This window comes from Calypte anna, chromosome 20, assembly GCF_003957555.1.
Source record: "Calypte anna isolate BGI_N300 chromosome 20, bCalAnn1_v1.p, whole genome shotgun sequence".
NCBI classification, from domain to species: Eukaryota; Metazoa; Chordata; class Aves; order Apodiformes; family Trochilidae; genus Calypte; species Calypte anna.
Window position 1 is genome coordinate 13,072,165 of NC_044265.1, and position 18,910 is coordinate 13,091,074.

The window sequence follows — 18,910 nt, forward strand, 5'->3', positions numbered from 1 at the left end:
TCACCCCCCTGCCTGCCTGCAAGCCCTGTGGGGTCAGGCAATGAGGGGTCACTGATGGGTCACTGACCCAGTCCCAAACCCCAGCTCCAGAGGGAGCCTTCAGCCCAAGGTTGGGGTGCAGGTCATGGTTTTGTTTCATTTTGTTTTGAGATCCCAGAAATGCAGCAGGCTCCATTTTCCTGTTTGAACCTCCCACTTGGAACTGGGTCTAAATGAGAATATTTCTGTTAACTCTGCCTGACCCCAAACCTCCCAATCTGGGGGATGCTGGAGCTGTGGAGATCTCACTCCAGGCCCTGACTCTTCTTTCTGATCCTGTAGATTACCTGGGGTAGGAATTTTGCCCAAATGAGGCTGAAAATTGGGACCTGCTGTGAGGTTTGGGTTGAATCCTCTGGGTTTTGCCTCCTTCCTTCCCTGCAGCCTCCCCATTAATTACCACCCCACTCGTGCACTGCTCCCAGAGCATCTTTCCCAGCTCCCCTGGCACATTTCTATGGAAACCCAGCTGTGGGATTGTGAAACTTGTTTTTTAAGTAGCTATAGAGGACCAAGTGCAGAATTTGTGCCTGTTCTTTTCTGTCCCTCATCTGTCCCCAGGGTCGTCCCCACTCCTGCTGTGCCAGGCACAGCTTTCTCTTGGGGACAAGACTGCTGGAGGTTCCTGCACCTCCCATGGATTCTCCCATGGGAATTCTGCTGCTTTTAAGAAGGGAGATAAAAACCACCCAGGACGTGATGTTCTCTTGCCTTGCTAGGAAACAGCCAGGACAGGATCCAAGTCCTCTGTGCTGGCTCAAGGACAATATTCCTGGGGAAATGGAGGATTTGGAAGAGGAGATTAAACTGTAACAAGCTTCCTCCTGCTGTGCCTGGAGGGATCTTCAAATCCCTTTCCAATTTGTGGCACGCCAAGGACACAGCACTCCAGAGATCCCTGATGCTGCAAAGCCCTTGGGTGTCAAACCCATTGCTCTGGGTGGCTGGGGAGGGGTTAGGAGGGGGCTGAGAGGTCCTGGTGCTCCCTGCACACCCAGTTTTGAGGAAGGAGGCTCAGGGAGCCCATGTGTGTCTGTCTGCTGGCACAACAGGGCATGGGATGGGATGGGATGGGATGGGATGGGATGGGATGGGATGGGATGGGATGGGATGGGTGGTGACTTCAGGAAGGTCCTTGTGGGATCCTTGAGGCTCTGCCTGGGGACAGTTAGTGCTGCTGATGACTCAGATGTTAATTAGGATCATTAGGAACTCCTGCAACACAGTGATGATTGCTTGTGCTTCTGGAGCTCTCCTGGGAAGGACCCCACTTGATGATGCTGTCCTCCTCCCAGGTGCTGTGGCTTCTCCTAAAAGCCATGAGCAGCACTTCAGGATGCCCCAACACGCTGCTGACCCTTCCTTCAGGGAGGAAATGCCCCTTGGAAATGTTCCCAGAAGAAACCTCCCACCTCCTCCCTCAACCTCCCTGCCCACCATCCCACTTCCCTCTCCTCCCACCTCCTTCTCCTCCCACATTCCCATCCTTTCCCTCCTGCCTGGGGCATTTGAGTCAGACCCAACCACAGGGCAACCAGAACCCTTCAGACTGGGACAGCTGGGAGTGGAGTGGGGAGAGATTCCCACTTTATCCTGGACTGCAAGTTTGCCATGGGGGCCAAGACACCATCCCAAGTGAAAACCAGGAGGTCTGGGGCTTCCTGGGAGTCCTGGGTCAGGTCTGGGCTTCAGCACCTGGCTTTAGATGGGGACGAATGTTCTCATTGTGCCCTTTGGAAAGGGATGGAGGAGCAGGTTAAGGAGAGGCTCAGACCTGCTGTTTTATTGGGGTGATCAGCCCAGACAGCAGGGGGTGAGAGCTGGGGAAGGGCTGGGTGCTGGGTGCCACCCTGAATGTGGGTGCCAAGCTCTCCTCCTCCTCCCTCCAAATTTCCCCTCTCCAGCCTTGCCTGTGCCCATCCCCACCATCTGCTCTGCGGGGGACTCCAGGAAAGCCACCAACCCCAGCCCCTCACAATGACAGAGGCACACACAGAGCTCCACACCTTTTGGGTCGGTTGGTTTGGGTTTGTTTTTCTTTTTTTTTTTTTTTTTTCTTATTTTTTTTCCTGTTACGTTATATTCGCTGTTGTCATTTTGGGGTCGGGTTTGGGGTTTGATTTGTGGTTTGCTTTGCTTTTTTTTTTTTTTTTTTTTTTTTTTCCCCCCCACTGTGGATGTTGTACCAGTTTTATTGGTAAAATTAACATGAAGCCTCACAAACGCTGGAACATGCTTTTCCTTTTAAAGAATTTCCACTGGACCTTAATGGTGAGCATCCAGTCGTTGACATATAAACTCTTACAAGCTGATGTGCACACATGCGCCCGGGGGAGACGGTGGCAGAGTCCTGGTGTCAGGGATGGTTTCTGCACGATGCACTGGGAGCCCACGATTCATTTCCCAGCTTTCTGGGCCTTCTGGGCAGACTTGGTGACTTTCCCAGCCCCACCACTTTTCTTCTCCACGTTCTTGATGACGCCCACGGCCACGGTCTGCCGCATGTCACGGACAGCGAAACGGCCTGCGGGGAGGGGACACGGGGGGGACGTGAGGGACATGTGGACACTTTGAGATCCCTAAGGTTGGGATGGGATGGGGGGGTGGGGAGGTCTCCCCAGCACCCCTGGTGCCATGGGTTACCCCCTACTTGGAGCAGATTCCTGAAGGAAGGAGCCCTGAGCTCCCAACATTTGGGTGGTGTTGGGGTCAACATCCATCACTCATGGTGCCTTGTGTTACCCCCATCCCTGGAGGAAGGAGCCCTGAACCCCAAATATTTGGGTGGTGTTGGGGTCAACATCCATCACCCATGGTGCCATGGGTTACCCTCATCCCTGGAGGAAGCATCCCTGAACCCCAAATATTTGAGTGGTGTTGGGGTCAACACCCATCACTCATGGTGCCATGGGTTACCCCCATCCTTGGAGAAGGTTCCAACATTTGGGTGGTGTTGAGGTCAACATCCACCACTCATGGTGCCTTGGGATACCTCCATCCCTGGAGGAAGGAGCCCTGAACCCCAAATATTTGGGTGGTGTTGGGGTCCACATCCACCACTCGTGATGCCATGGGTTACCCTCATCCCTGGAGCAGCTTCCTGAAGGAAGGAGCCCTAAGCCCTAAATATTTGGGTGACACTGGGGTCCACACCCACCACTGGATGTGGCACCCAGTGCCATGGTCTGGGAAGCACAGTGGTAGTGGGTTAAGGGCTGGACTTGATGATCTCAGATGTCCTTTCCAACCCAAATGATTCTGTGATTCCATGAAGGAAAGGCCCTGCTGCTCCCAGAGGGAAAACCCAGCCTGGCTTTTGGAAAGAGCCAAAAGCCACCCTAGCAGCCCTAAAAAATGTCCTACACCACGTGATGCACCCCCAGCAGGTGGGGAAGCTGCAAAACACCCTCCCCAGCCTAACTGGTGGGGAGATACTGGGAGAGGCTGAGCACATTCCCTCTTCCCCACCTTTCAGACCCATCCCACTCCTCCACCAGAGCCCCCCAGAAGATCCATCCCTTACCGAGGGGTGGGTACTGGGAGAAGCTCTCCACACACATGGGTTTTCCAGGGATCATCTCCACGATGGCCGCGTCTCCGGATTTCAGGGATTTGGGGTTGTCCTCCAGCTTCTTGCCGGAGCGCCGGTCGATTTTCTCCTTCAGCTCTGCGAACTTGCAGGCGATGTGGGCGGTGTGGCAGTCGATGACGGGCGAGTAACCAGCACTGATCTGCCCGGGGTGGTTCAGGATGATCACCTGGAGGTGTGTTGGGGACACAGAGAGAGAAAGAGAGAGGTGTCAGGTCAAGTCAAGAGGATGGGGACAACACCTCTGGGTTCCCCGCTGACCTGAGACGTGAACTGGGCAGCCTCCTGGGGGGGGTCGGATTTGCTGTCCCCGCAGACGTTCCCCCGGCGGATGTCCTTGACGGAGACGTTCTTGACATTGAAGCCAACGTTGTCCCCAGGGAGGGCCTCGCTCAGGGCCTCGTGGTGCATCTCCACGGACTTCACCTCGGTGGTGATGTTGACAGGAGCGAAGGTGACCACCATGCCGGGACGCAGGATGCCGGTCTCCACCCGGCCCACGGGGACTGTGCCAATCCCTGGTGGTGGTGACAAGGACAGGGGGAAGAAAAAATGTCACCTGCTTGGCACATCACTTGGCTGCACCAGAACTTAAGTATCACCAGTGGTTTTTCACCAAAAAACATGTTTTCTTCTTACTCCGTATTTTAGCAGCAAGACCAACATCAGAGTTCTCAAAACCCCCCCGGGTTCGTGCTGTGCCCCCCGTGTTTTGCAGAACAGGAGTGAAAACAGAATCAGAAGGCTCTGAGCAACCTTGGAAATAATTCCTTTGTAGGCTGTGTCCTCCTGCATGGAGGACACATCACAGTGTGCAACAACTCATCCCTGGTGGCCACACCATGGCATGAAGCCCAGCTGGGCCAGGGAATGAGGGTGGTTAATTTAATAAAGAGGACTTGTCACACCCTGTGGCATCAGGAGACTTTGGGAAAAGTCACCTTTGAAGTCAAGTGAAGGAGGATGAAGAGAAACAAGGTTGAAAAGAAGTTGGGGAGGTTGGTTGGACCCATCTGCTGCTCCGCATCCGCCCTGATGTCTCCACCTCCCCCTGTCCCACCAGCTCTCTGCTCCCTAAGGACCTGCCTAAGGGTAAAACCATATTTCTTTTCCCCCAGCTGACCTAGGGGAGGACACAGACCTGCTCCCCACCTTTCATCTCCTTGGCCAACAACAGATTGCACTAAAAAAGCCTCCTAACCTCCCCCATTCCATCCCTGGCTGCTTTCTGCAGCACAAACATCCTCTGGAAATGTATGGAAAAGAGCTGGAAACAGCTGTGCCTGTCTGATCCACCAGCAGGACCTGCTGCCAACAATCCAGAGAGCTCCCTGGGTATTTATAGCTCCAAAAAAATGTCCCCATCACCACCCCAGGGCAGAGGGAGATGTGTCTCTGCTGACGTGCTTCCTACGTGGCTGGCATCGTGGTCCAGCTCAGCAGATGGAGGTGCCAGGTGATGGACACCAGCATTTGGGAAACGTGGGCAGTGGCCAAGCCACCATGCCCCAGCCTCACTGGTGTCCCCTTCCTGCTGGCCTTGTCCCTCATCCAGGCTCCAGCACCTTTTTGCTGCCTCCACCTTGCCCTGCCAGCCCTGGCCTCTGGGACACCCAAACCTGCAGTTGGATTTTGTGGCATCTTGGTGTTCCCTGGGGAGAGCTCCCAAACCTGCTGCTCCTTTCCAGTCCCTTGGCACTTTCAGGCACCTTCCAACCCCCACCTCAAACTAAATCTTTGCCTTGGGAGCTTAACACTCTTCTCCCCAACATCCGAGTCCATCTCCCTTCAGTGTCCCAGTGCCTGAAAATGTGATTCCCAAATTCCCATGGGACAAAGACCCCAGTTAAAGGAGAGGGAGGAAGTGCAGGGACCAGGCTTTGGTTCACCTCCAATCTTGTAGACATCCTGGAGGGGCAGGCGCAGGGGTTTGTCTGTGGGGCGGGTGGGGGGCAGGATGGTGTCCAGAGCCTCCAAGAGGGACACCCCACTGGCGTTGCCTTCCTTGCGTTCCACCTTCCAGCCTTTGAACCAGGGCATCTGGAGAGAAGAGAGCAGCAACAACATGCACAGAGTGAGCCCTCAGCACCCAGAAGTGATCCCAAGAGAGATGATCCCATGGTCATCCCAACCATGTCTTGGCTTTTCCTGAAGGTTGAGGAGCTTGTTTCACTCCACCATCCCCTGCAGGTTTATCTGCACCCCCCTCCTTCTCCCTCCTGGAAACAAAACACCCATTAACGTGAGAAAAAAAGGATGGAAGTGGTTGAATACATCAAATTCCCAGTCCCCATTCCCAACACCAATCAATGGATGTTGCCTCGCCATGTCTGGATAATTCCCCCCAGCAATGGTGGCACAAGATCTCCAGCCAAGCTACAAAGCACCCAACCTACAGCCCTGGGAACTGAGTTTCTTCAAGGTGAGACCCAGACTGAGCCTTCTCCCTCCTATCGCTCCTCCAGGGTTTGGTTTTCAGGCTCTGGCTTTGAAGGATGCTGGGAACCTGGTGCTGGTATTAGGGCAGGAGAATGTTTCACAGATGCTCTGTCCTCCTGCCCTAAATTTGACCCTTCAAGCTCTGCTTTGATGCAGGGAACCAGAGAGCTTTTGGGGTGATACTGCACACCTGGAAGCTGCAGCAATGCCCAGGGCTTGCTGGCAAGAAAAAAATCAGTCCTGGGTTTAAAATAATCCTGAAACAACAGAGATCATCCTGCCAGGACATTCTGTCTGCTCAGAGAGGCTGAGACAATACTTGCCCACTTGGATATGAAATCCACCCCAGCTCCATCATACACATTATGGATGTGGCATCCCCCATCAGTGGCACAGTGCATTGAGGATAGGGGTGACAAGGGACCCCCAGAGTGTCCCCAGTCCCCCAGCCCTCCCTGGAGGACACGGCTGTTCCCATCCCACAGCCTGCACTGCTCTGGGGAAGGAGCAGGAAGAGGAGCTGGGTCCAGGCAGGGAATTCAGGCAGCACCCAAGGTGTGGAGCTCCCTCTGCCTCCCAGGGACACCAGCTGCCCTCCTTGGTGACAGTGGCAGGAGGAGCCTGGGGACACTTTTGCAAAGGGAGCCTTCCAAGGGCACTGCAGCTGTTGCCAGGCCAAGAGAAACCCATCCCACTGGTGACAGAGCCTCATGTGACACCCAGGGTGACTCAGCCCTGTCCCCAGCCCCCCGCCAGCAGCCACCCTGACACCACCACATGTCCCAAGCTCCCACCCCTCTGCTCCTGCGGAGCTTGGGGACAAGGAGAAATGCCAGCCCGTGACACCTGGCTCTTGGAGCCACCCCTTTTCCTTGTCATGATGACTTCTCACGTCCCCAGAATCAGATAAAGATCAATTTTGACACCTTCTGGGGGCAAATCCACTCTGAGGAACCTCAGCACAGCCCCATGGGGAGAAGCATCCCAAAAACCTGCTTTGTGCAACCTAGGTGCCCCCTAATTCTGCTCAGATCAAGCCTCTCTTTGGTGTTGCTCATCCCTGCTTCCCAAAAAGCAATTCCTATCCCACCACCCCTAGGGCAAAAGCAGGATCTGACCAGACCCCACAGCCAGCCAGGCTGAAGAACAAATAACAGCTGAGTCCCAACTCTTTTGCCCCCCAGGTGCATTTCACAGAGCATTTCTCTGATTTTACTAAGCCCAGGAGCACCCCCAGGAGCACCCCCACCCTCCTTTGTCCAGCAGATTGGGTGCATTTGGGTTGTAGCATCCCATGGGGTGAAAGTCTCCCAAACCCCATCTGACCCAGTTCTGTTGGCTGCAGCACCAGAAATCACCCCAAAACTCCCCAAACATCAGCACAGGACAGGGGAACATCCCAAATGTCATTCCTGGTGGATGACCCTGGGCTGCTGCTCAGGAGGGACATGGCCAGGGGGTCTGGCTCCAGCCTGAGGTGCCACCACACCTCTGCTCACCAGAGGTGACAGGAGCTGCAGGGACCTCACATCCCCACCTTCTGATAAGTCCCCTGACAGATGGAGAGATCACTTGACTGCCTCGTGCCCTGGTGAAACCCTGCCAGGAACACTAATTAAAAAAAAAAAAAATTATAGAGCTTTTTCAGCTGAGGAATGAGAGGAGAGGGATCTGGTCCTGCTCCAGCTGTTCCAGATGGGGTGGAAGGTGGGAAAGAGGAGTCTGTCCCAAATTGGTGTCCTGGCAAAGGCAGGATGGGGACCTCCTGGGGACTACAACATGGGGAGGACCCTACAGCTTCTCCAGCTGGAGATCCAGACCTCTGGACAGGTTTTCTTCCCAGATAGCTCTTGGGAATCCACCCTGGAGGCAGAGGGGGGGTTACTTCAGCTCTGCCTTCTCCTGGGCATCATGTTGACAAAATGCTCTGAGACCCATCAGAAGGAGGTCAGTGAGCTCCATCTTACTCCAGGCCTCCACCCTGCAGCCTATTAATAGGAAAAATTGTTCAGGATCATCTTCCCAGCCCAGCAGCTGCTGACATTTGGAGCCTGCCTGATTTGAGGCCCCCAGGAACTATGTGGCCAGGTTTGGCATGGCCCTGGTTGACCTTTATCCCAGCTCTGCTCCTCTGGGGACAGGAATCTCCCAAGCACCCCAAAAATTCCTTCCTCCCAAGCCAGCCCCAAGTGAGTTGCCTTTCCTGTGCAAGGCTGGGAGCTGGTGATGATGATGGTGATGATGGTGATGATGGTGGGAGCTGGCTTGGCAGCACTCTTCTAGCTCAGGCTTCTAACCCTTGACCTCCCTCCATTGCTGCTGGACTCATCTGTTGCCTCCCTTGTCACACAGCCCTGACGTGGTGTCACCTGCAGGTGACATCCCAAAGTCCCTCGAAGCATCAAATTTCCCACTGGTTTCACAAGAGATTGCTTTGGGCTTCTGGTCTGAGCAACTTGCTCAAGGTCACCCAGAAGGCAGTAAGAGAGCAGGGACCTTCCCCTGGCCACAACTTCCCAACTTATCATTTCTTTAGAAGTCTAAAAGCTGTCACCTCCTCTAGAAAATGTCACCTTCCCAAGGGAGATGCCCAGCACTGGAACCAGGGATGCAACCACCCCAGTGACACACAGCACCGATGGGAAAGGACACCCAGGACGTGGGAGCCTGCCTGGGTGGTAGGAGCCACGCCAGATGTGTGACCAGAGCATGTTGTTTCCCTCAGAAAACAATTCCCTAAAAACACCCCCCCTGTTCCTGCTGGGAGTGACAATTCCTGCTGATGGCTCCAGCATCACCAGGGGGTTGGCTTCACCCAAAGCCTTCAAAACCCATCCTAGAAGGAAAAGCCAGCCAGAGCATCTCCTGAAGATGCTCATGTTTAACTGCTGGGGTGTCTGGCCATGGGACAGCACCCAGTGTGCCCAGGAACAGTGACCCCATTCATCCTGGGTGCAACTGGGATGACAAACACATCTGTGCCCAACACATCCACCCTGGCAACACGGGCAGTCACGCACAGTGGGCACAAAAAATGCTTCTAGAGCCCAGAAGTCACCTCCAGCCTGGCCCAGGACAGTCAGGGTGGGGAGGAAAAGTCTAACCCAAGGCACACTTACGTTGGGAGAGGGCTCCAGCATGTTGTCTCCATGCCAACCCGAGATGGGCACGAAGGGAACCGTGGCCGGGTTGTAGCCAATCTTCTTGATGTAGGCGCTGACCTCCTTGACAATCTCGTCGTAGCGTTTCTCACTGTAAGGGGGCTCTGTGGAATCCATCTTGTTGATGCCTACAATGAGCTGCTTCACCCCCAGGGTGTAAGCCAGCAGGGCGTGCTCACGGGTCTGCCCGTTCTTGGAGATGCCAGCCTCAAATTCCCCGACGCCGGCTGCCACGATGAGGACGGCACAGTCAGCCTGGCAGGAGAGAGAGAATCATAGAATCATAGAATTGGCTGGGTTGGAAGGGACCTCAGAGATCATCAAGTCCAACCCTTGATCCACTCCCCCCGTGGTTCCCAGCCCATGGCACTCAGTGCCACATCCAGGCTCTTTGGAAAGATCTCCAGACACGGAGAATCCACTACTTCCCTGGGCAGCCCATTCCAATGCCTGATCACCCTCTCAGTAAAGAAATTCTTTCTCATCTCCAACCTAAACCTCCCCTGGCACAACTTGAGACCCTGCCCTCTTGTCTTGCTGAGAATTGCCTGGGAAAAGAGCCCAACCCCCCCCTGGCTCCAACCTCCTTTCAGGGAGTTGCAGAGAGTGATGAGGTCTCCCCTGAGCCTCCTCTTCTCCAGCCTGAACACCCCCAGCTCCCTCAGCCTCTCCTCATAGGATCTGTGCTCGAGTCCTTTCACCAGAATGGATTGGTTCTGCTCCTGCTGACACCTTGAGTAATCCCAGGTGAACAGTTCTCATGGCTTACACAGACTCTCTGCTAACCCAGAACTCTGCTGGTTTGAGAAAAGGGAAGGAGGAGAGAGCCCTGGAGTTTCCTTTAGCCAATGGAACCTAAGGGATGGGTGAAGGGTTCTTGTTGAAACCAATGGGGGAGTTGCCCTCACCCAAAGGCCTGTAGGGCAAAGCATCCCACCTCCCAGAGAGGCTATATCCATCCCCACCTCCTCCAAGGAAGGGAAATGAGGTGGTGAAACCACCTTTCCATGCCCAAGGAAACTCTTTGTACCTCCACCCCTGGTGAGTTAGGTCCCCTGGTGCTACCCAGCCTCTTGGGTGGACCCTGCTGTTTGATGTCTCCTCTCTCAACTCTTTACCTCTAAAAGGTCTCCAACAACACCTAGGGGACCCTGGGCTCAGCAGCAAGCCTCAAGCCTCCCACCTCTGGCAGCTGCCCCCAGACCCTGGCCACCATTTCTCACCTGGGAGGTCCCAGTGATCATGTTCTTGATGAAGTCCCTGTGTCCAGGTGCATCAATGATGGTGATGTAGTACTTGGTGGTCTCAAACTTCCACAGTGAGATATCAATGGTGATGCCACGCTCACGTTCAGCCTTCAGCTTGTCCAGCACCCAGGCATATTTGAAGGACCCTTTCCCCATCTGGCCAACAAGAAAGGCAAGAGCTGGTGAGAAACCCAAAGCCTTGGCAACCCAACCTCCAGAGGATATCCCAGGCTCACAGAGAAAGGTCTCATTGCAGAGATGGAAAGCACAATTCCCTACATCCAATGGCAGTGATCTATTTGCTGACAAATACAGGTGAAATATCCTCAAGAAATTCCTATAAGGAATCACAGAATGTCAGGCTGGAAGGGACCTCATCTGGTCCAACCCTTCTAATACTATTATTTACATGAGATGTCTCAGCACCCTGTTGAGATGAAACTTAAAACTTAAAACAAAGTGGGGGGAGCCACCACTTGCCTTGGAAGACCATTCCAGAAAGGATGGAGGGGAGGCTGAAAGAAGAGCTGGGAATGTCAATGGAGCAGGATCTTGAGCTGGTGACCCATGAGGTCTTCTTCATGAAATGCCATGGGCCTGCACTGCCCTTGGGAACCCATAGTGCTGCAGAATAAGGCAGCAATGGTGGGGAACTGCTGATTATTGGAGAATTCTAATCTATTAACAGACAGGTGGTTGGTGGGCAAGGACATTGCTGCATGAGTGAGGACCCTGAAGCTTCTCCAGCAAGGCTCATGGTGACCCAGACCTCTGGTCCCCAGCTGACAGGGGTGGAAGAGGGGAAGGGGTTAAAAGAAGATAAACCACACGATGGTTGCCATCAGCAGAATAGAAATGTGATTGATTTTTGCCCCAGAGTGTGTGAATTCACATGAAAAGCTGCTGTGAGCTGCAGCCAGAACAACTGCTGGTGCCAAATGGCTGCGATCTCAGCCAACATTTTAATGCAGAAAATCAGGCTGGGTGAGCTCAGCTACAGTAAATCTCTCTGCCCTGTGCTAAAGGACAGTCCTTGGTAAATGACATCACTTCTGGACCACTTTCTCCTTTGGGTTGGTGACCTTTGATGTCATGCCACCAGGGAGAGCTGGACTTCTCCTCCCCACCCAGCATGGAGGTGATGGACCTGGGCTGAGCTGGCACCAGAGAGATGGGGCAAGGCAGACACCCCCCCCCCTCCCTCCTCACTGCCCACCCCATGTGCCAAGGCTGAAGCAATGGGTTAATTAGCTCCAATCATCAGCTCTTGGCCTCGGCTGCAAGGCTTTTCCTCTCTTTTTTTTTTTTTTTTTTTTTTTTTTTTCAGATGGAAAATGGAATTTAGGTCATTTACGGATGATTTCATGGTCTCTAAGCACTGCAGAAGGAGACAGAGCTGAATTAACCTGCTCCAATCCATCCATCCCTCCATCCCTCCATCCCTGCATCCCTCTATCCATCCCTCTATCCATCCCTCTATCCATCCATCCCTCCCTCCATCCCCTGCCACTGCAGTTTCTCCTGAAATCTCAAGGTGCAAAATTCATTTATAAATCACTGCCCTGGAGGGAAAAACTTCCTGACAGCAGCAGGCAGCAAACCCTTCAGTGCTGATCCTCACCAAGGAGGCTCCCACAGCACCCCAACCCGACCCTGTCCTGCCCGGGGACTGCACTGTCCCTGCCTCCTGCTCTCCAGCCCCGTGCGGTGGAAGCAGAGGGAATGAAGGATTCCAGAGGGTTTATGTAAGAGCTGAGGGCTGCGATGACTTTGCAGCTTGCTGGGGAGGATTAGAGGCAACATCTTCCAGCCAGGGGTGAGCCTCCCCCTCCTGGGATGGGAATGCTGGGTGGAGAGGGGGATGCCCCAACCTCCCTGGGAAGCTCTGGTGCCTGAAGGAAGGGCAGCTGGGGGATGGAAAAATCCAGAATCCAATCTCTGCTCCTGAGCATCCTCCTGGCACCGGGCTGGGAGAGGGGGGAGAGGAGGAGCTGGGAGGGTGAGGTGTTCCAGCATGCACACAGAACCCCTCTCTTGCCAGGGTAAAAGGGGAGGGGGGCATTAGAGCATCCTCCTTAAGTGCTGGGAATGGAGGAGACTCAGGGAGGAATGCTGAGTTCTGGGCAATGCTTTAATAACCATCATTTCACGGGCAGGAGCTCAGGCAGCACATCCTGCAGCTGCTCACCCTATTCCTTAACTTCTGGAGGGGGAAACTGAAGCACGGAGCAAACTCGTGGCCCTCCCGGGGGAGCTGAGTGGGATCAGCACCTGAGCTCAGGTACCTGCAGCCCCCACACCACCTGCTCATGTGGATCCCCCCCCTCCAGGACTTGGCAAGACAAATAAAATGTTTTACTTGGCAAAGAGTTTCCCTCCTTTCACGGGGTATATTCAGTTACCCAGAGCTGGTGTTGAAAAAAAAACCCCGGGTATTATCTAGCTTTGCACAATACCTTCCCTGTTCAGGGCCAGCAAGAGCTTGATTTGCCTTCATCCAATTCAGCTCTTTATTTGGAGACCACAAACACTCATTTATTTGTGTTTTGTTCTTTTTTTTTTATATATATAACAACTAGAACAACTCTTCTTTTGGAGATCCTGTTACCTCTGCACCCCCCTCCCGAGTCGAAAAGGGTAAAATAAAATAAAATAATAAAATAACCTTTTCTCTTTTCTCTTCAAAAGCAAATATCAGCCCCTGGTTTTTGATTTTTTTTTTTTTTTTTTTTTTTTTTGGGTGCACACAGGCCTCCATTTCCTGTGAATGCCACCTAATGGAAGAAAACCCTTCCCCAGCCCTGCATCAGAAAATGGAGTCTGTAAGCTCAGTCAATAGGCTATTAATAGCAGCTTCCAGTCCCTTGTATTCTGGCAAGTCACTGAAAGTGTCTGCTCAATTCAAGACCCCCAATCACATCTAGCAGAACCTCAGCACATCACATCTGACCCATAGATAAAAGGGAAAAAAAACTGGAGCTGATTGTTTTAAACCAGGGAGGAGAGAGCTCGTTTTGTATGAAGGGAGAAGCTCTTTGCTTACAGGCTGGGGAAAAAAAAATAAACAAGCAAAAAAGGTACTTGAAAAATTAAAAAAAAAAAAAAGGGCTGGAAAATAAAAAGATCTGGGGAAAAAAAAAAAAAGCTGGGATTAAAGAAAAGGGCTGAGAGTAAGGGAGAGAAATGGGTGGTTTAGTTTGGATGCTATCAGGAAATTCAAAGGGTTAACACAGACACAGCAAAACATCTAATCCAGAGTGGCAGCTCTGTAAATCTTTTTTTTTTTTTCATTGAAATGTTGGATCTTGGCCAGAAAAATTAAAAAAAAAAATAATAAAATAAAATAAATAAATCAGGAGATATCTGCATTAAAGGTTCCTGGAACGATGACGCCAAGGCATCTTCTGAGCTCTGCCCTATCAATAACACATCCAGGCTTTGCCTGGCTCACCCTCCTCTCTAGAATTTACCAGCATTTGTTTCTGAGAGCTTCTAATTCACATTTTAATTCCCCAGACTGTTTCTTCCTCTTTAATCTCTGGGTCTGCCACACTTTAGGTATTGGGTGGTGCTTCACTGTCTGGCAGCCTGGAAATTGCACTCACTGCTCCCTTGCTGGCAGTGCCACCATGATGAGATTTAAACAAAAGAATTTAACTTAAATTTTCCTGCTCCGTGCCAGATTTCTGGCTCTAAGGCTACCAACCAAACTGCACAACCAGCCAACCTGCCTGAGAAAAACAGGAAGAGGGTTTTTTTTTTTTAAATAAACTGGATAAAATGAGTGGTCCAGCTGCATCTTGTCCCCAGCAGGCAGTGGAAGTAAAGGATGCTGCTGCAGAGTAAAATTCAGAGTCTTTCACTAAGCAGTGAGGGATGATCAGGTTTTCCTCTTCCTCGTGCACAATATTTAGAAGGAATTTCATGCCCTGAAGCACCATGGGTTGTGGCTCTCCCAGGGCCCTGCTAATTACTGCCAGGTTCTCTACCCCATCTTACAGCCCTCACCATGCCCTCATTACCAGCCTGAAGCCTTTCCAGCTCTGGATAAAAGGGTGACAAGTGCTCAAATGGCCTATTTTCCCAAGGCCAGCCAAGTTGGGAAGACCCAAGGGTGCAGGGGAGGGAAAAAAATAGATGGGAACAAAGGAAAAAAAAAGAAGCTACAAGAAGGGCAGCAGCAGGAACAGGGGGATAACGCCCGCGGAGCATCCCCGTGGGGATGAGGGGTGGGCTCCTCACCTCAGCAGCCTCCTTCTCAAATTTCTCAATGGTCCTTTTGTCAATGCCCCCGCATTTGTAGATGAGGTGCCCGGTGGTGGTGGATTTCCCAGAGTCCACATGCCCGATGACGACGATGTTGATGTGTGTCTTCTCCTTCCCCATGCTGCTGGGCTACGTGGGGCTGGCACGGGTGGGTGGTGCTGGGGAGGGCTGTGGGAACGCAGCTGCCTTTTCGGGGAGGCTGCAGGGGAAGAGGCAGGAGAGTCAAAAGAACCCCCAGGACAGCATCCTCACGGTGGTGGTGATGGTGTGTGGGGGGTTATTACCCCACCATCCCGCTGGACCACACGTCCCATCCCAGTTGGGGGTGCCCGGGCTCGTCTGGCAGCTCTGCCCAGGCTGGGATGGAGCCAGCCCACCCCCAGGATGAGGCCAGCCAGGCTATTTCTGGCCACCACTGTAGAGTCTCCAAGTCTCAGCGAGATGCCATGGTTTCCAACATCTCATCCTCTTGGAGACCCCCAGTTCCCAAGACTACGTCATCGCTGCCTCGAAGGTGCCCTTCCTCCCCAGAAAAAAAAAAAAACAAACCCAAAACCCACTAAAAAACCCACCAAAAACCCAAAACCTTCCTCCAGCTCAGAGCTCCTACATCTACCTTCTCGGGCTTTCCAAACCTGAGGGCATCTCCTCCTCCATCTCGTGGGTTGCCCCTGGGAGGAGCAATGGTTGCCAGCCCCTGCGGGCTGCCCTCAACACTCCCCAAAACCCTCGCAGGTTTCGGGTGACAACACGGGTGTCTGCAAAATGGGACGGACAAAAATAACCCTCACCCACAGCCCCGAGGGGAGGGACAGCTCGGGAGGAGGGGAGGTTGGGGGGGGGAGGCTGAGCCAGCAGGGGGGGGTTTCACGATTTTCTGCTGCCCTGAATTTGGATGAAACAAGAAGGATGCTAAAAAAAAAAATAAAAATAATCAGCAGCCCGAGAGATCCGGGGAGTTGTTGTGGCATCTCCCAGCCTTCCCGAGGCTCACAATTAGGAGCTTTAATTCGACGTCTAATAAAATCCAATTTTCCGAATCTGCCCGGCAAAGTAAAGGAGGTCAGGAGGAGGTTTTGAGGCTGTCCCAGAGGTTCGGTCCTGCGGGCAGTGACACCTCCCGCCAGCAGCCTCCCAGGGCAGGGGGTTTGGGGGAGGTGGGGGGGTGGCTCCGGCTGCCCCGACCCCCGTTGCCCTTGACCCCCCCCCTGCCCTTCCCCCCCATCCAGGACCGGGCCCTTTCTCAGCTCCTGGGAAGGGATTGGGAATGGGGGTGGGGGTGGTCGCTGTCCCCCCCTTTGCACCCCCTGCACCTTGAGGGGGAAGGGGGGGCTGCGGAGTCGCTTATAACCCGGGGATTTCTTTTTTAATTTTTATTTTCCGCAAGAAGCTGAAGGTTGGAGGAAGGGATGGGGAGGGCGGGAGGGGGGGCAGCGGGTTATTCCCACCTGCGGGCAGAGGCACCTGCGGGATGCGGGAATAACCCAGCCCCATCCTCTCTCTCCCTACCCGGCGGCACCCCCAACCCCCCCAGCAGCACCCTACACACAGAGGGGGGGGGGGGGGGGAGCACACACATGAAACCCCCGCACCCCCTGGGGCAGGACCCCAAAACCTTCTCCCTCCACCCTTACCCCTGCGGAGCGGCCCCGTCCCGGCGCCGGGGATGGGGAGGGGGGGTCCTGGGAAGGGGGTGGTCTAGGGAAGAGGGGGGTGCCGGGGATGGGGGGGGGGGTCCCTGGGCTCTTACCGGAGCGGCAGTCGGGGCGGCAGAGGCTGCCAGCTTGGGCTCCGGCGGCTTTATCTCCCCGGGAGGGGCCCACCTATTGACGGCGGCAGCGCAATGCAGCGGCCCCCCCGCACTACGGCAATGCGGTACCGGGCGGGGGAGGAGGAGGAGGAGGAGGCGCCGGGGAAGGAGGAGGAGGAGGAGGAGGAGGGAGTAGCGAAGAAAAAAAAAAAAAAAGAAAAAAAGGGGGGGGGGTGGGGGGAAAGAGAGACCAGGGAGACGGGGGCTGGGAAGGAGGGAAGGTGGAGGGAGGGATGGGAGGGATGGAAAGGTGGAAGATAGAGAGATGGAAAGGAGGTGGAAGGATAGAGGAAGATGGAGGGATGGGAGAAATGAGGGATGGAGGAAGATGGAGGGATGGGAGAAATGGAGGGATGGGAGAAATGGAGGGATGGGAGAAAGGGGTAAGTGGGGCAGAGATGGAGAGGTGGAAGGTGGAAGGATGGAAGGGTGGAAGGTAGAGGTCAGAAAGAGGCAGAAGGATGGGAGATAAAGAGCTGGAAGGATGATAGAGGGATGAGAGAAAAGAAGGGATGGAAGAAATGGAAGGGTGGACGATGCAGGGATGGGAAGGAAGTAGAGGGATGGCAGATAAAGGGGGAAGGAAAATGGAGGGGGGAGAGAAATGGAGGGATGGGAGAAAGGGATAAGTGGGGGAGAGATGGAGGGGTAGAAGGTGAGGGGATGGAAATATGGAAATGTGGAAGGCAGAGGTCAGAGGGAGGGAACAGGATGGAAGACTGAAGGATAGGAGGAAGGTGAAGGGATGAAAGATGGAAAGACAGGAGAGATAGGAGAGAGGGGAATGGAAAATGAAGGCATGAGAGAGATGGAGGAATGGAGGAGAAGAGATGGGAGACAGAGGGATGCCAGAAAGATAAAGGGATGGAGGGAGATGGAAGGGAGAGAGGGGGAATGATGAAAATCCTGGTCCAGGAAGAGTGGTGTAGTTGGAGATTAAGGGGGAGCTTGAACCCCTGTGGGTCCCCTTGGCAGCCTGGGGGTTAAGGGATGAGGCTGGGGTGGGACAGGGGCCCAGGGCCACCAATAGCCCCAGCTCTGCTCCCAGGGGTCCCAGTGGTGCAGAGGGGTTGTTTGCCCTCCCCACAGGGAGTCCCTGCACAGCACATGGGCCAAACATGTCCTTGGGCAGTGCTGCAGGCAATGACCCACATGTCTGCCCAGGTGGAAATGCATCAGCCCAGGAGCAAACAGCAAAGCAGGGGACAAATAGAGGAAAAAGAAAAGGTTTCTGCACCTGCAGCATGTGTGTTGGTTGCTCCAAAAGCTGTGGTTTATTATAACATCTCATTTAAATTGAGATGGAGTTCAAGCCCTAGGAGGACAAGGAAGCCACAAGCATCCTCCTTTGGAAATGCCATGAAATCTTCTTTTTGCACAAAAATAAAAGTCATGCAGTGGTCAGAATATTGGTACTTGAGTCAGCTGTGCCATGGGAAGGGTAATGCAAAATTTTCTGTGTCCTGAAGCCAAATATAGGTCAAAAGAAAGCTAATTTTGAACTGGGCTATGTAAGAGTCCAGGCCAATTTTATGGCTCAGCCCATTCTTCCAGTGAATTAAACAGCTCAGCCAGGTGCTCTCATGAAGATACTCTCACCTTCATCATCTAAGGGTTAAAAACTTACACATCAGGTAGGTAAAAATGTTACTAACCTCGGATTAATGCTCAAAAGGAGACTATTTTTTAATGAATGTTGTAGCTTCTTGGTATTTTCTTAGCAATATGATAGGAAAGAAATCTTTTTTTTTTTTTATGCAGCATTTCTTGTGCAATATAAAATGCACTGAGTGCTAGAAAAAATAAAAAGAAACTTCCAAAAGGAAGGCTCCAAGGCAACACTTAAAGGACTTTGTTTTGGAAGAGGGGCAGAGCATTACCCCAGGTCTGGATGTGCTGGGGAAGGACACCAAGTGTGATAAGGTGTAGGAGGGAGGGGTATATAAAGCCCTTACTCCTCCTACACATATTCTAATGCTTTACCAAGAAAAAATATCCCCTTCTTATGGATATGGCATCCTGGGCAGAGGTTTTGCTTGCTAATGGAGTAGATCCCAGGTCTTTCTGCCACTCAGGTCAGGCAAGTGTGTGATGGAGATCTTCTTCTCCATTCTTTCTCCAGTAAAAAAAGAAAAATAATGAATTTTCACCCCTTTTCCCAGTGAGAGGAGAAATAAGCAGTGTGCTGTGCTTTCCTTCTCCCAGCCAAATGAATCCTGATGGGCCATCAGACTATAAATAGTAGAGACAGGAGCCAGGGCTGTCAGACCTGGCTAATCCCAGCTCCTTTAAGCCACCTTCCACCCATCCTCCAAGAAGCTTAAAGCCACAGCTGGGGGCTCAGGTTCAGCCAGCCCGT

At 53.1% G+C, this 18,910-nt stretch overlaps 1 protein-coding gene across 1 annotated transcript; it reads right to left on the bottom strand.

Moving 5' to 3' along the window:
• Positions 1 to 2,171: 2,171 nt before the first annotated feature.
• Positions 2,172 to 16,821, bottom strand: EEF1A2 (eukaryotic translation elongation factor 1 alpha 2). Its single transcript, XM_030463298.1, has 8 exons — positions 16,492 to 16,821; positions 14,718 to 14,940; positions 10,452 to 10,631; positions 9,187 to 9,483; positions 5,518 to 5,668; positions 3,890 to 4,146; positions 3,563 to 3,797; positions 2,172 to 2,563 (listed from the first exon to the last, which is right to left on the bottom strand). Exons 2-8 carry the CDS (start codon positions 14,859 to 14,861, stop codon positions 2,436 to 2,438), a joined length of 1,392 nt encoding a protein of 463 aa, XP_030319158.1. The 5' UTR covers positions 14,862 to 14,940; positions 16,492 to 16,821; the 3' UTR covers positions 2,172 to 2,435.
• Positions 16,822 to 18,910: the final 2,089 nt, after the last annotated feature.

Excerpts from the sequence above, each read along its gene's own strand:
- EEF1A2 (XM_030463298.1), bottom strand. The coding sequence starts at position 14,861 with ATGGGGAAGGAGAAGACACACATCAACATCGTCGTCATCGGGCATGTG. Across the intron at positions 9,484-10,451 it reads TGATCACTGGGACCTCCCAG|GCTGACTGTGCCGTCCTCAT; the intron begins GTGAGAAATGGT and ends CTCTCCTGCCAG. Across the intron at positions 5,669-9,186 it reads TGCTGGAGCCCTCTCCCAAC|ATGCCCTGGTTCAAAGGCTG; the intron begins GTAAGTGTGCCT and ends TCTTCTCTCCAG.